Below are 16,826 nucleotides of genomic sequence, written 5' to 3'. Positions count from 1 at the left end.
GTCTAAATTTAAACCTGTCTGGCTGCGAATTCAAAGCGCGGTCTATTATAAGCATCGGCTCTCGGCTTCACATCAAATACTGTTAGTCCAAAATCATGGCAATTCTTTAGAAACACCAATTAAACTTTAATTTCGTGGGTTTATTTTTTCGTGTCTTGCCTTTTCGTTGTCAATTATTTGCTGGAAATGTGACTTTTCAACTCGTAGACTTCAGATCATCCTCTCACTTCTTGAAGAAATCGTACATATTCGGCTGATATGTGGATGGCTCATCGTAAATCAATCCCCCGGATGTCTGAGGCTTGTTTTGACCCTGAGCGGCTCCAAAACTATGCTGCTGAGGAATTGTACTCTCCTCATTCGTAAGACTGGGTCTTTTAGGAGGAAGCGCAGGAGCAGGACGTGAATAGGAAGACCTCAAACTAGCATCCGAACCGAGGCGTTGGGGTGGGGGTGGGCCACCAGTGCCAGCTGGTTGCAAAGGTGGCTGGCCAAAGCCACTCATCAGTGCCTGCTGTTCGTAAGAACCTTGGTTATATGGGCTATATTGAGCGAACGATTGGGGTGCTTGCGCTGGAGGTTGTTGATCTCTTCTATAAGACGAGAAGAATTGGTTCGACGAAGTGGAACCACCGGTAGAATTAGCGCCGAGATTCATCCTGCTTATCGATTCGGACAACGAGTTTGATTTGTCAGAGTCAATTGCTCTTTTTAGATTTTCTGCCATAGTCAATAATTTTGAATAATACTCCGCTCCTTTGTCCAATCCCACAGAATATTTTCTCCAATAATTTTCATAAAAATCATTGATACGTTGAGTTTGCTGTTTCACAACCTCATCACGGAAAGTCTTTGACGTCTGAACTTCCTTGACCTTCGGATTGGAGCTGAGCTTAGTCCATTTCTCTTTAAGGTCGTTAACCAACGACTTCTGCTCATTGATCAAATCATCTAATTGCTGGGAAAACACCTCAAACTTCTTAAGTTCTTCAGGAAAAATGATAGACTTTATTTCGTTTGGCAGTTTCACCTTGCTGTTGAGCATCAAGATCTCTGAGATGTCGTCATTGTGAATCTCTTCTTTCAACCTTTCCACAAGCTTATTCTTATTAGACTTGAGAACATTCAAGTTGTGCAAGATGTCTTCGAGGGTAGATATTTGGCCTTCATGGCTCATATCGTTCATCTGAGAATCATCCATGTCGAGTAAGCTAATCTCTTCGGTGGGCTCTTTCAGGGTTGCACTCTTAGGGACATCAAAGAGACTCTTGAACTCTTTTGAATTTGTACCTTTACTAAGAAGAGCATGAAGCAGACTCCTTTCAACATCTACCAAGGCAAACAACTTTGCGTCTGAGTTTGCTGCATCATATAATGCTCTCTTGAGCTTGATCAAGTCATCCTTGAAACGAGCAGAGCTCTCGGAAAACAGCTCCTTTAAAATTGCGTCGCTCTCGCCAACAGTCGTCAAAATCCTGTTTCTTATGTCGGAAATCTTAGCACGGTTATTAGAGTCCTGGGGATACTTCATAGATATCTCATCGACCTTACCAAGTACTGCCGGATCTATGGACTGTTCCGATGTAGAGCCCGAACTCAAAGATTCGTTGTTTTGAAGAATTTCTTTTATGTTTGCCAAAGCTTTAGGAAGCTTGAGATATTCCAACACAGATGAAAGTTCCTCATTAGACACATCAACTTCATCCAACTCATTTCTCAAGAATTGAGACTTCTCCTCGGAGTAGTAACTTAAAAGCTCATGGATATTCATTGGAACCACGTTTTTGAGGAAATTGTCGTAACTTTGTTCGTTGATTTTTGCAAAAAGCTCAATCTTGCTCATTGGAATTATCTTGGAGCTATCCATAGGCTTAGGTTCAGCCAAGGTTACCAAAGACGGAACAATCTCATGATACACTAAGTCATTGTCCTTGTTAAGTTCTTTAAGCTTGATTTCCAAAGCATCCTTGTGGTATTTGAGATTGTCCAAGAGGTCGTAAGCATCGTCACTTCCTGCTTTAGAGATCTTTTTCAAACTCGATGTGGGCACCTCATTGATCGATTCCAAAGATTTCGAAAGGTATGCGATAGCATCACCATACTTATGAGTTGTTTCCAACTGGAGCCCTTGGAAATAGTATGATAATGACTTGTAATACAAGGATTTGACTTGTAACACAGCGACCCAGAAAGGATCGAGCCTAGCAGTAACATGCGACTCTGGAAGTCCTTGTTTGTCTGGATTATACTCATCCAAAGGGTCGTTCTCAATGTCATCGAGCCCATCATCATCGTCTAAGCCAGCTTCAACAATTGCAAAAGTTGACTGATCTGCCGGAGACGATGAGTCAATGTTCAAAAGATGGCTGCAATTGCTAAAACAATTTTCGTATTGAGTAGCAGTGCTTTTGCATAGCTTAGAAATAAGTGAGTTCTTCTTCTGCTCCAAATCACCATCGATCACCTTCAAGGTAAAGATTTCCTGGCTCTGTGCCAAGCAAACACCCTTCAAGAACTTCACCGTAGCTGGATTAAGGTCATTTGATGGAGCATGTAAGAAGCTTTCGCCAACAAAGTCGAATATACCTGCGGCTTGTTGAAGATACTGGACGGCCTCCTTGAAAGCACTGTCATCAGCAGTCGACAGTTTCTGAGACTCGTTATATTTTATACTGGCAGCCTTCAGCATCAACGAGGCCAAATTAAAAAGAACACCAGCCTTCTCAAACGGTAAAGCATATTGCTTATGCTGGGCGGAAGGCAGGAAAGCGTCATACCATGTAAAGTTAAGTTTCTTATGTCTGTTGACGGTAGCAATTGGAATTCTCAAATCCAAGAGCTCCAATTGACTGAAGTACTTAAAATACAAGCCAATCCCGGTACTGTCAGCGTTCACGCCTCGAATATCTTGCCTTAGCTTATTGAAGCTGGCCAAGTCTTGCTGAAATTCAGATGTCTCACCATAAATGGATAGGAGGTAGTTGTTGATGGGTTTAACCCAATTCACATCATCTGTCTTTTTCGTAGGTACAAGAAGCAACGTCGCCTTCATTTTGCTATTCTTTCCTTGGATGAATAAGGAAGGTGTAGTGATTACCAGACAGGTGGTGGTCGTTATCGCTCCTATCCTGTATGGGCGAAGCAAGGACTGATATAGTGGTTATATTACCAGTTAGTCGAAGCGGCCTAAATTATGTGTAAAAGTCTGGAAATGGTATTTTTTGGATTCTAGGGATGTAATTACCAACTCCTTGGTATTTGTCTCTAATCAGCATTATTTTGGGGAAACACATGGGGTGTGGCGCAAGACGTTACATATGGCTGCGAAAATGTGTTCTACATGGTAATATCAAATCTCTAAACTTTATTGTATCTCTAATGAATGAACTGTCTAATTCTTCTCCTTCTCGATTTTCAGAAGGTAGCCACCTTCTTTACATAAGGAGTAGAACTCACTGTTCTTGTCACTGAGTAATTTGTCTGGGGTGTCAAACTCCTTAACTTCACCCTTGTCAAGCACAAGAATTCTGTCACTGTCCAAGATAGTATCCAATCTGTGAGCAATGGTGAAAATAGTCTTGTCGTTGAACTCTGATCTGATTGTTTCCTGGATAATCTTGTCAGTTTGAACATCAACAGCAGCAGTGGCCTCATCTAGAACCAAAACCTTGGACTTCTTCAAAAGAGCACGAGCAAGACACAATAACTGTTTTTGACCAGACGAAAGGTTTGAGCCTCCTTCAAGGACATTGGCTTTGAGTCCCACTTGTGGTTCTTCGTCCTTGGCATCCTTCTTTGTGTCCTTCTTGTCCTTGTCCTCTTTAACTTCTGACTTCATAGACTCAACGTGGGTCTTCAAGTGTGCCAAATCGAGCACCTTCCACAATTCCTCGTCGGTGTATTGGTCAAATGGGTCCAAATTCTGTCTAACAGTACCTTCGAAAGCATGGGCATCCTGAGGGATAATGTTAAGCTGGCCCCTCAAGTCATGAAGACCAATCTGGCTAGTGTCAATCAGATCAATATTGATGTTTCCTTCTGTGGCTTCGATGATTCTGAATAAAGCTAGCGTCAACGAACTCTTACCGGCACCTGTACGGCCAACAATACCAATCTTCTCAGATGGCTTGATTTCAAGGTTGATATTCTTCAAAACTGGAGGAAGACCAGGTCTGTAGCTAGTACTGTAGCCCTTGAATTCGACAGAGCCGTTATCAGGCCAAGTCTCTTGAGGTCTCTTTTCTTCAATAACTTCAGGAGCTTCCGATGGCAAATTACCGTATTCAATAAGTCTTTCGATGGAGACCAATCTGACCTCAACTTCCGACCACATTCTGATAATGGCGTTCAAAAACATGGTAGACGAGAAAACATATGTCATAAGAAAACCAATCATCGCAGGGGAAAAAGGCTTCTTGGAAACGAGTGACAAAAGAGTCAGCAAACTGGCAGCCAAGACAACAAGAGCAGCAATGGATTGAAGTCTCATCGACAACCATCTGTTAGTGTTTTGAGCGACAAAGTCCACCTTAATGACATTATCGACCTTTCTCTTGTTAGCGTGAATGAAACGTTCATTCTCATTGTAGGCACGCAAGGTTTCAGCACCGTTGATAGACTCTTGCAAGTGAGAGAACACAGGACTTCTCAAAGCTGAACGAAGTCTCTTGAGCTCTCTGGAGGCTGGAATGAACCAGTTTCTGTAACGAATGAAAATGATGACAAGAACAGGGATGACCAAAATCATGACTGGCAAGTTGTAGACAACAATACCAACTCTGATCAATGTCTCCATGATACTGTGGAAAAGAACAATGGAAATCCAAAGCATCTGGTTATCCAAAACGGAAATATCGTCCGAAAAACGGTTCAAAATCCTTCCAATAGGAGTGGTGTCAAAGAACGACATTGGAGCTCTCAAAACACTCTTGGCCATACGGTCATGGAAGTATTTCGAGCAATGGATTGCACTGAAAGTCCAGATAATGTAACTGTTCACAAAGTTTATGATACCTCCCAAAACACCGGTAGAGGCATAGAGGGTCAAATAAAGAGAAGGCTTGACATTGGATCCATGTTCAAAGTTCTTTTCGGACCAGATCTTCAAGACAACCCTTCCATAAATTTCAGTGACGGCAATGACAACAGACAAGATAGACCAAACAATAATAATAGGATATCTGCAAGCCTTGATGTACTGAATGTACACATCGAGCTTGATTTTACCTTTCTCTGTCTTCTCCTTGTTCTCGTCATCCTTTTGAGTCTTTCCGAAGTCTTCTTCGAACTGATACTTGTGATCAAAAGACACCACAGATGCTCTTCCAATAGTTTGCTGACTCAGAACCTTGACCAATGGTATATGGGCGTCATCACCCAAATCCTCGACCTCTCTAAGTGCGGTAGGTTGGAATGGTTTAGGCTCTTCGTCTTCGCTAGATTCAGTCGACAGCTCACGAGCAGTGTCTTCAGCGTCAGTCAGATGATCATTTTGATCAGCGAACTCTGCAATGAGCTTGGCAACATCACCTTGTTTCTCGACCAATGATTCATGAGTACCATGTTCAATGACTTCACCTTGCTTGAGGTAGTAAATATCTTGGGCAATCTTAAGGATCTTGACGGAGTTCGTTGCGAGAATGATAGTCTTGGAGGCTAACATACCATCAGAAGACAACACAGCATTGGTGATTCTCTTACCAACATGGGCGTCGACAGCAGACAACACATCATCCAACAAGTAGATATCAGCTCTAGAATAAACAGCTCTAGCCAAGGACAAACGAGCCTTTTGGCCACCAGAAAGAGAAATACCCTTCTCTCCCACAAGTGTCGAGTCACCATGAGGCAAGACCTCAAAGTCATGCTTCAATTGACATGCTTCGATGGTCTTGTCGTAGAAGTCACGATCAAAACGCTTGCCGAAAATAATGTTCTCTCTCACAGACGAGTTCAAGATCCAGGCATTCTGAGCACAGTAAGCAACAGTACCATTTACACTGACAGAACTGTTATCGGTGTGAAGCTTTGGAATCTCGCCAACGATCGACTTCAAAAGGGTCGTCTTACCGGAACCAACTCTACCGACAACGCATGTCAATTCACCCTTTCTTGCTTTGAAGTTAATGTTCTTCAAGGCGTAAGTAGGCTCACCATCGGTCTTGTCGGCAGCTTTTTGAGACCATACAAATGAGGCATTCGAAATGCGGACGCTCTCGTCACCCTTCTTCAATGGCTTGTTAGTGCGCTCAATAACGCCCTCTTCCATCTCATCCATGATAAAGTAATCTTGCAATCTGTTTAAAGACACCTTGGCCTCGGCAACCTGAGAGAAAATGCCTGGAATCATCTGAATTGGATCAGAAAGTTGATCAAACAAAGAAAGAGCTGGGAAAATAATAGCTGGAGTAAGTGGAGACTCGCTGAAGAAGCCGAAGAAACCGTACACAGCACATGAAATCAAGAAAGGAATACATTCCCAGACGAAGTCTGCACCGGCGTTCCAAATACCCATCTGCTTTGCGTTCTTCAATTCCTTCTTGTTTCTGACTTCGTCCAAACGCTTTAACATAGGTTTCTCCCAAGAATACAACTTGATAGACTTGATGGAGTTAAGAATTTCTGAGGTGAGTCTGGTTCTCTCATCCTTGCACTCCATCTGGATCTTGAACAAAGAGAAGATGGCCATACTAACCATAGACGAAAGTGGAACCATGATAAGAGCAACTGCAAGACCAGCCCATGTTGAGTTACCAAGAAGTTTCCACAAGGCACCTAAGCACAATGCCAAACGAATTGGGATAACAACAGCATCAGAGACAACTTCAAGACATCTAGCAATGACACCAACATCCACGGACACGTGGTTGACGATCTCACCGGTGTTCTTCTCTCTTCTGGCGTCTGGGGATAATTTAAGAGCTTTCTCGTAGGACATCGTGGTAAGGGAGGACTGAACACCAAAACTGATACGGAAGAACGACATGAACAACTGGTTAAAGGAAAAGTAACGCAAGACAGATGCACCATAGATAGAAAACGATAAGACAAAACCAATTATCAAAGGAGGAGTCTCTTTGCCAGCTTCCTTAGCTGTAACATAGTTCGTGAAGTACTTGATGAAAGCTTGAAGCAAGAATGGAACAGATGTGTTTGAGATAATTTCTCCCAATTGGAAACCAATACCTTGAAGAGAGGTGATCCAGTACATCTTACCAACAACTAAAAGCAAGCTAGGTTTGACTTTCTTGTCTTCTTCGGTTGGTTCCTTTGCGTTCCTGACTCTTCTGTCTCTCCACCAAGTAGCTCTTTTGATCTCCTTGGCCCAGGCTTTACGGAAAACTTCCGAAATAACATCACTTTGCAATTCAATTTCTGCGCTAGGAACTTCTTCAACCTCAATGTTGTTAGTGTGGTAGACATCTTTAAGCATAGGATTGACCCAGGTGAACAACAAAAGCTGGACTAAGTTTCTAACAGTAGAAGGTTCCCATCCGTTTAAGTCAAAGTACTCGATCAATTCTTTGGAAGGACTGTAGTATGAGTTTTCAAGGACAAACACAAAAATGGAGTTGGCCAACAAGAAAACTTCCCCAGTGATAACCAGAGACAAGACGTCTTTACCGGCGTGAGGCTGAACAAAGACCTTGTATGGAGACCACCAATCGTTGATGAGAATGATAAGCCATGAGATACTGGAAAAGAACCAGAAGAAGAGCAAGGAGCCGTGGCCCACAACTGATCTGGTGGATTCAAGGATATGAAGTGGGAGTACCAAAAGGAAAGCCACAGCTGCAGCAGCAAGAGCAGCCTGAGGAATCACCAGTTCAGATATACTGTCAACAGGGCTGTTGCCAGAGCTCAAAGATGCAAGGAGAAGAGTCACAAGGCCTTGAAGAACGGCCAGTAGCACTTTCCAGAAGTGTACGATACCCACACTTTTCACCGACCATGGGTTGCCAAATGAGTATTTAAGTTTGAAAGGACCATAGCTGTTTCTGAACAAAAGCAATATAAGCTGGTACAAGGTAACAATGGCAAAAGGAGCTTGGATAAGTAGGAGGCCCGAAGCTAGGAAACACGGGTTTGGGGCACTTTTATGTGGATTGAATAGAGGCCGATAGATGGCTTCGCCCAACGTACAGTTTAGGCGGCCTGTGGCCATTGGCGTCAACGGAGACGGAGACGGGGCCAATATCGGTAGTTGAGGCATAAACCTGGAATGAATAGATAATGTACAAAAAAAAAAAAGTACAAGTCAGAGATGAGGGTGAAGAAATATGGCGGTTATATAAGGTGGTAGCGAGAGTTACAGATAAGCTGCGCGGCTTGAAAAAAAAAAAAAAAAATACCTATATCTGAAAAATTATCTGTCACCGTCAAAAAAGGGTATAAACCCCGTAGGCTTTCCCACCCAATCGGGCCGAATCCGTACAAAACCTATCTTCTCCATGTACTGACTCACCGCAGTCTTGCATCCTCTGCGCCATACGACCCTCTGCCTTGCTTCCATTTTCTTTCCAAACCTTCGTCCAGTGCATATTAGGCGTGGGTCGCTTCCAGTGTGGCTCTATCCGCAGGGTACGTAGGCACAAGAGCCTATCGTACCCGGGTGGCAAAATACACGGTTTGGGAGAAGGTGGTTACTGTTTTGATCTTAAAGCGTAGGAATGAGTCATACTTGGCAGCACGGCTGTAGTTCTTTAAATGGATAGACAGAACGTGGGGAGTCTTTTTGTTTGCTGGTTATCTGGGTGGCAAAGCGAGGGGACCCACAGAGAGGATTGAGCCTCTTGGGCGTACGGCCTTGAGATAGTGGAACGGCTGCGAAAATCACTGGCACTGGTAGACACAGACACAAAGAGGTGTAAGCCAATCAGGGAAGGGGCCAATCAGAGCGGCAGAAAATGCAAAGTGGAAGGAGGCTGGTGGTACCTGGTGGTGGTAGAAGGTAGAAGGTAGGAGGTCGGTGGTGGTGGTTTGGCTGGGTACTTGGACTACTGTGGTTCAGGTGACCAGTAGGGTAGCCAGACGAGGGAGCTCAGAGGGTGATACTGGCGGTACTTTTCTATGTTTGTTGTTTTCTTCATATTTGTTTTCAACCTCCATTGACAACCGTTTTTTTCCTTTTTGGTGTTTCTTCATCAATTCCACCTTCTTTGGTTGGTTTGTCTCTGCCTTGGTATTTGCATCCATTGACAGCCTGGAAAACTCGAGCCGAGCCCGCGCTAAACCTTGACAGCTTATCCGACAAGCTGCAAATGCACCACCGCCAGCACCAAAACGGAAGTCAACATGAACCGATCCATATGTACATTTCGGATCGACTTGTTGAGCTTTTGCTTTGGTTTTTGGTTTTTGGCTTTTGCCTTTTTGACTTCTTACCTGTATTTCACCTCATACTCTCCCTACTATATTGGTCGCATCGCTTCCCGAGCTCATCTGCATGCCTGGTGCATACTTATCTTCCTCATGGGCCTGGAGATACAAGAGGTGTGTCGAATTTGCAGCAACTTAGATTCCTTGGTTGCCGTAGGGACGCTTCTAATATACGGCTTAGAAGGTCTTCAGTTTGGCTTTGAGGGAATTGCCCTGGATGAAGACGGCTGGAAATGGCTAGATCCATGGTTCTTGGATACTTGCATTGGTGCCAGTGCTAGCACCCATGTTCGAGCCCTTTCCCAACTTCTACGACACAGATACTTTGTGGCTACATATAGGAAGGCTACGCTTGGTACATTGGATACCCTCTTCAAATCATTGGGTGCAAAACCAACTCCAGTTTACAGGGTTCGGTTGTACGCTGTGCCGAGCGATGTTGATGGAGCACGGTTTGTGAAACTGTGGAGAAGCAGGTTGACGCTGGAAACACGTTTGGCCAAGATTTATAAGTCAAACTGGCTGGTTTTACGAGAAGTGGTTGACTTTTCGGCTGGTTCTTGGGAGAATGGCTCGGTGCTGGGTATCTCAGTCATGGTTCCCTTGATAGGACTGAAACCTGCTGGAAAGAAGCCTGAAACAGGCTCTTCGGAATCTTTTCATATCCAGAGATGGCTAGAAGGGTCGTCATATTTGGTTCCACTGCATTCGACTGTTCATTCTTTGGAAACAGTGGTGAAGCGAACGTACGATAGTATATCGCCACCAGATCTTTCAAAATACAAAGATAAGAACTTCCAGCCACCACTAGATATACCATCGGGAGAAGAGATAATAAAGGGCCTCGTTAATTGCTACTATACCAATCAATCCCCTATTAATGGAGTATCTTCTGTCTTATACCCTTTCCAGCTCAACTCGGTGTGCAAGATGTACGAAAAGGAACTGGTTCCAAAACGAGAAATCCTACCGAACTATACAAAAGTTACTTCTCCGTGTGGTTACAGCTACTATGTTGATATCTTCTTTTTGGACTTTCACAGACTACCAGATTCATTCCTTCTTCCGAAAGGCGGCATCCTAGCTGAAAATATGGGTCTCGGCAAGACATTGATCTGTCTTTCATTGGTATGTTTGACCAAGCATCAATTTTCTACCATACCAGAAGATGCTATTCTACATGATGACCAGAGTATGGAAGGCACTGTCAATGAAAAGCCCATAGAGCTTCCCGGTACGTTGAAGTCGCTCTGGGAAATCTGTAGGGAGACAATCTCTCAAAAGTCACTTCCCTGGAAATTTTATAAAGATGATCTCCCTTCATCGGTTGTTGAGAAGCTTTCTTACCGTCCTGGCTTTTTCAAGCTTCCGTTACATATTGCCGAGAATCATCTTGGGGTTCGTGCCCGTCACTCATTGATGCAAGATGGTCGCTTTCGTGTACTCTACCTTTGCAATACCACCTTGGTTATAGTACCCGAGAACCTTTTCCATCAGTGGCATGGTGAAATGACGAAGCATCTTGAACCAAATTACCTCAAGTCTCTCTTCATCTCAGATCGCTTCCAAGAACACCTTAAGACGGATAGTTCCGTTTACTCGAACTTACTTCCATCTTCACCACGCGAGTTGATCCAATATGATCTTGTTGTCATGACTATTTCGCTGTTCCAAAAGAGGATTCGGCCTGATGATAGTATCCTTAAAGCGATCCATTGGAAAAGACTCATTATAGATGAAGGGCACTCAATGGGCTCGAAATCCACTAGTCTCAGCTCCGACTGTAAATCATTACTGTGTGAAAGAATATGGGCAGTGACTGGTACGCCTACCTCTGGCTTGACGAATCTACATATGAATGAAGAAGAGCCTGTCACTTCAAGCCCCAGCAAGAAGAGGAAGTACACTGTTAAAAGCAGTTTTAGCGTAAAGGACGATCTTACTAGAGTTGGCAACCTTGTCTCGAGTTTCTTCAAAATTGAACCTTACTTCAGCCAGCCTCGGCTCTGGAGCTCTACAATTGTACGATACTTGACTTCAGAGAACTTCAACACCGAAACAAGCTTGAGGAATCTCTTGAATATATTGCTAGTGCGGCACAACTTGACTGAGGTCGAAAGGGATTTAAAACTACCACAACTACATCATGAAGCCGTCTTTATAAACCCATCTTACCAGAATAAGCTAGCTATAAACCTTTTTACCGCAGTTCTTGCAGTCAACGCCGTATCTTCTGAAAGGGAAGGCTCTGACTATATGTTCGATGCTTCCAATCATCAAGAACTCCGGAAATTGGTGAACAACCTTCAGCTCGCTACGTTTTACTGGACGGGTTTCAAACAACAAGACGTCGAAACCTTATTACGGATCGCAAAACATGGATTAAAGAAACAAAACAAGGATGGTGGTCCATATCATTCTACCTACGACAGACGATTACTTTACAATTCCATTAAAGCATCCTCAGAAGCATTAGAGAATCAAAGTTGGAGAACAGCAGCTGCTCTTCATGAGATGTTGTACTATGTTGAAGGCGTTCCAAATTCATTCGTCAAGCATTTTGGCATGGTGTTGGACCAATCGATGTCGCTTTTCGGGGCACCGCATCTATCAGCTCTCCAGAAGTTCTATTACAAGAACAGGTTTCTTAATATGAACGACACCGAAAAGTTGGAAATGAAATTACATGAAGCCTCAGGCCCATTTTGGGAAAGATACTGGATGGAAGCGGAACAAAAGGAGGGAAACTCACGAAAGCGACATCCTGGTAGTCCAGACAGTAAGGCTGTGGCCGGCACGAACTTGCTGGATTCCAAAGTCGACCCCGAGGTTGATCTTTTGAGAAGCAAGCAGAACATAGCCAGTGCCCGCTCTATCCGTTCGGCTTCTAGCATCCCAGAGAACAATTCGTACGAAAGGGTGTGCAATATCAAGAACGCTAACATTCGTGGAACGGCATCTTCCAAGCTCTCATACCTCGCAACAAAGCTCGTGGAGAATCAAAGAGCCGGTCTCAAGTCGATTGTTTTCTTCGAGTACGAGGACTCTGCTTACTACCTTTCCGAATTTCTAGACATTATTGGCGTGAAGTATATTTTATATGCTACTTTTATTGGTGCAAGTCAGAGGGCCAACAACATTATAGAGTTTGACCATCATGATTCCCAGGTCGACGGAGGAATAGCTCTCATCATGGATTTGAGATTGGCAGCACATGGATTGACTGTGATTTCTGCAACCCGAGTCTATTTTTTGTCGCCAGTATGGCACAGGTCTAGAGAAGCTCAAGCAATAAAGAGAGCACACAGAATCGGACAAACACAAGAGGTTTACGTCGAAACATTGGTTTTGCGAGGTACTCTCGAGGAGGAAATTTATAAGCGGCGAACCGGACATGAAGATGAAAGCTTTGATGGTCAACCTTCCAAGCATGAAGTGATTGATGACGCAGGTATGCAGCGATTTATCTTGAAGCATGAGTTTCTTCCAACTGATATTCACGAAGAGGAGCACTCATCATTCTCGATCCCGGCGCATGAAGACGTTGATAATCAGGATTTCAATGAGCACTTGGATGAAGAGTCTTCTCTTCAGTCACACACCATGACCAAACAGGACTATGGCGGTATACCCTATCATGACTGGACAATGCGGCTCTTTACTCAAGAAAACCTAGACAAGCTCAACAGCATGAAACAACAGAAACCAACCAAAGCAGAGTCAAATAGAGACTTGCTCAGTATAGGCAACACGCCCAAACGAGTTCAACAACAAAAGAAGGAGGGGATTGTCAAACGCAGGCGTGTGCAATTTAGATAGTGATAGATACTCAATTCTCCTCAAAATCAAAGCTCTCTCAATATCAAATTAGAATCTGCTGACGCCGTCATGAGAATTTTCTCTGAAGGATGAAAGTCCACATCCAAAACACCTTTGGCATGGTCGTCGAATTTGTGTACCATACGACGTGATGTTGAGCCCCATACCACACAAGTTGGCTCTTCTGATCCCAGCGATAGTAAGGTATCGTCAGAAGAAAAGGCAAGCTTCACAAGATTCTTCTGAGGTCCACCCACACTACCGTCATAACCATATTTTCCAACTCGACTGACTCCGTCAGTAATGATATTCTTCGTGCTAAGAAGTCTTACTTCACCATCCATAGATCTCGCTGCAAGCATATTCCCGTCGTGACTGAGAGCCAACGACGTGGTTGGTGCCTGGAAAGGCTGGGACTTCCATGCCAATTTCTTTGTTTTCACATCATAAGCACGAACGTAAGAGTCTATTCCACTCACGTAGATGGTATCTTTGGAAGCGTCACACGCTAGTAGAGGATACTCGGTAGTGAACTTGAAGATCTCGTTCTTTTCCCTCTCATCCCACACAATTGCATCGCCGTCATCTCCAACGGAAACACTTTGCTGGCCCAACTTAGCGCAATCGTTAACAACAGAAGAGTGGCTCTTGCCTACTCTCTTCTTGACTCCAGTTTCTGTGTCCCAGAAAGCGACGGTCGTATCTGATGAAACAGAAAACAACGAGGCCTCCAGTAGCCATCGTAGAGAAGTGACTGCTCCTTTATGTCCTTGAAGAATACCGTAATTGGGGATCTCTTCTTCGAGATCCACCGGTAGCTTCCATAGCAAGATGTCTCTGTCCATTCCTCCAGAAGCTATGTTTTCACCGTAAGGACTGAACTTGGCCGAGAGAACATTTCCCTGGTGACCCAGCAAAAGAACGGCATCGTCATAGAGAATATTACCTCCACGACCGTTGCGTGTTGGTTGAAGAGCCATGTTGTGGATTATGTATGGCCTGTGCGCATCTCATCAGTTATACATTACGGTGCATTATATCTAGGCGAGGTACTCGTAAGAGTCTCCCTCACAACGTGCTATGTACTCCTTCTCCAACAAGTATTCGATTGCTCTTTTGAGGTCGATGAGTTTTGCCTTGAAACGTGATTGGGCCTGGAGTAAAACCTCGTTGACCAACTCGTTGTGCTTCATGGTCTTTCTGGCCTTCATTATTCTCACGATACTAGCCGTAAGGTAGTTCTTTCTCGACTCGTCAATCTCCTTGTTCGTGTCTTCGTCTTCTTGTTTCTGTTCGCTCTTGATTGTGCTGACGAAGTTGACCTTCAACTTCTTTGACTTGTACTCGTTCACGATTGTGAAGGTGGTGTCAGGAGAGTTGAACTCCAGAGGCGAATTAGGGTTCTGCTCAAGCAACTTGAATTTAACAAGCGGCGTCAAGTGGGCCTCAAATACGTGTTTGGCAACACCAACGATTTCATGAAGTTGGGCGTAGGAATAGGTTGTGTTTTTGTTGAAAGCCAAGATGATCATGAGTTGCACGTTGGTAACGGTGAAAATGAATGGAGGTTTACCTTTTCTTGACAAGTTAGCTTTGATTTCACTCTTTCCGTGGTTCCAAAGCCACTGCAATTCTCTACCGTTATGCTTGCCAGTGTATTCCTCTTCCACGGCCTTGATCGTGTCCTGCAACTCGGGCGCAACATTGAGTTTATAATCCTCAATATGATGGAATGGCCACATGCTCTGGGCCAAAATTAATGGGGTAAAGTCGTTGACAACCGACCGATCTCCAAGGATTTGTCTGATGTTCATCTTCAAATCTTCCAGAGACTTCATATCTTGGAACATCTTGCTGATTTTAGACGTGAATTCCATCGAGTTACCCTCTTGTAATCTTTGTAACATACCTTCTTCTAGCTCGTCAGACTTTGTATTACCATTAATCAATCTCTTAGCAAGCAAACGGCGGTAGTTGTTTTCAAAGACATCTTTGTTGTCGATGTATTTCAACATGAGAGCTAAGTTGTCAGCCGTCATATTGGCGACATCAGCTTCCTTAGATGTGGCTTTCAAGAAGCTGTCGGCATACTTAGCCAACAATTCCGGAGTCTTGCTTGCGCTCTTTGGAGTAGGTGTAGCGATGACATTAATGTTGACAAAGTGTCGACAAGCAGAGTCTAACGCTTTGATGAAAAGGGGGTCCTTCTTAAATGCATTAAAGACAACATCGTTGAACTTCATGTAAACCAGAATCAACGTGTGTATGTATACCTTTGGAGAGATGAGACCTTGAGACGATCTCTTGGTCCTCTCTTCAGGCGCTGGTGCGCCAGTAGGTTCTGCGGAGGTTTTAAGCTCTTCTATAGCTTTAGCAGCCTCTACCTTGATGTGGCTCTCCAAACTATCTGCCAATGGCTGCAATGTGCTGGGTACCTTGGATAATAACTTGTACATCCTCAGGATATGGTCGATTTCATTTTGTTCGAGCAACTTGAGGAACTGGTCGTACATCTCATTGGCGTGATCTCTGATCAAAACCATGTGCAACACTTCAAGCAATTGCCTCTTGCTCCGTTCCTCTAAGTAGTTGTTGGATCTGGAAATCTCCTCAGACAATCTGCTCTCGCATTTCATCATGTAGTCGACAACGTTGTGCAGTGAGAGGAAGCTGTCACTCTCTTTCTTGTAGTAGACAGCGGTACGAGTCATGAAATCCATTTCGAAATGCTTCGTGTAGACCAACATATTCGTCTTCTTCAAATCGTTGGTGTCAATGCCCAAATCAACCATGGATCTGACGGCCACGGAAATGACATTTGTGTCGACGATCTCGTTGTTTCTCTGCCTCTCAATCAATTCAAGCACCTCGTTCATGATCCTGTCGGCGTTGTTATTAAACATATGGTACTTCCACTGGAGCAATGCCAATGTGTTGACGTCAAAGATGTCTCTTCTTCCGTCTGAGCGCTCCTTCTGGACCCAGTATCTGTTCATATAGTCAAAAACATTATTCATGTAGCCAGCACCAATGGTGAAACGCTTCCATTTCCTGACGTAAAACTCCAAGAACAGCTCGTGTGGCTCCTTCTGCAAGCTCTGGATGAAGTTGATTAGGTACTCTTGTAGTTTATTGTATATCTCTGCCCCCGTCAAGGAGTATGTGGTCTTATCCTTACCAGATTTGCTGAAAACAGACACATTCAGGTTACGAGACTTGTTGGCACAGTAGTTATACACGGCGGTGTAGCAGTTCATGTACATTCTGGATGTGACGCCCTGATCACCCTGGGCCCCAAGAATGAACTCGAGACCAGGTTCAATGAAATTCCACGTGGCATCCAAATCACCTGCTATTGGAAGGGTTTGGGGTGACGACATGTGTGGCGGTGATTGGGAATAGTATAGAGAAGAAAGATTTCTAATGGATCCCAGATAGCGCTGTTGCGATTGTGGTAGGACATGGGTGCAGGAGTTGACTGGTAGTACTACTGGAGGTGGCCGAAGTTGGAGACGACTAGCCTGCAGAAACACCTGATCCATGGGAATTTATATGATTTAATTTAATTTGTGGTTCTGAAGTGTTGGTATTGTTGTTTGTTGGAAGTTTGTGTGGCGCTTGGAATTGTT

At 44.0% G+C, this 16,826-nt stretch overlaps 5 protein-coding genes across 5 annotated transcripts; 1 reads left to right on the top strand and 4 right to left on the bottom strand. All coding sequences in view use genetic code 12, as the record gives it.

The window, feature by feature from the left end:
- Positions 1–223: 223 nt before the first annotated feature.
- Positions 224–3,052, bottom strand: BRO1 (Bro1p; the record flags this gene model as incomplete). The annotated part of the gene is made up of 1 exon (XM_025485586.1): positions 224–3,052. One exon carries the CDS (start codon positions 3,050–3,052, stop codon positions 224–226), a length of 2,829 nt encoding a protein of 942 aa, XP_025341051.1.
- A 339-nt stretch (positions 3,053–3,391) lies between these two features.
- MLT1 (Mlt1p) lies at positions 3,392–8,212 on the bottom strand (the record flags this gene model as incomplete). Its single annotated transcript, XM_025485585.1, has 2 exons — positions 3,392–8,046; positions 8,095–8,212. 2 exons carry the CDS (start codon positions 8,210–8,212, stop codon positions 3,392–3,394), a joined length of 4,773 nt encoding a protein of 1,590 aa, XP_025341050.1.
- Positions 8,213–9,471: 1,259 nt separating this feature from the next.
- Positions 9,472–13,197, top strand: CXQ85_001889 (uncharacterized protein; the record flags this gene model as incomplete). Its single annotated transcript, XM_025485584.1, has 1 exon — positions 9,472–13,197. The coding sequence occupies one exon, from the start codon at positions 9,472–9,474 to the stop codon at positions 13,195–13,197; it is 3,726 nt and encodes a 1,241-aa protein (XP_025341049.1).
- A 26-nt stretch (positions 13,198–13,223) lies between these two features.
- On the bottom strand, positions 13,224–14,177 carry CXQ85_001888 (WD40 repeat domain-containing protein; the record flags this gene model as incomplete). Its single annotated transcript, XM_025485583.1, has 1 exon — positions 13,224–14,177. The coding sequence occupies one exon, from the start codon at positions 14,175–14,177 to the stop codon at positions 13,224–13,226; it is 954 nt and encodes a 317-aa protein (XP_025341048.1).
- A 60-nt stretch (positions 14,178–14,237) lies between these two features.
- Positions 14,238–16,577, bottom strand: CDC53 (cullin; the record flags this gene model as incomplete). The annotated part of the gene is made up of 1 exon (XM_025485582.1): positions 14,238–16,577. One exon carries the CDS (start codon positions 16,575–16,577, stop codon positions 14,238–14,240), a length of 2,340 nt encoding a protein of 779 aa, XP_025341047.1.
- Positions 16,578–16,826: the final 249 nt, after the last annotated feature.

The sequence above is a fragment of the Candidozyma haemuli genome, assembly GCF_002926055.2.
Source record: "Candidozyma haemuli strain B11899 chromosome Unknown C_2014730914, whole genome shotgun sequence".
NCBI classification, from domain to species: Eukaryota; Fungi; Ascomycota; class Pichiomycetes; order Serinales; family Metschnikowiaceae; genus Candidozyma; species Candidozyma haemuli.
This window is presented reverse-complemented; position numbering and strand designations above follow the sequence as displayed.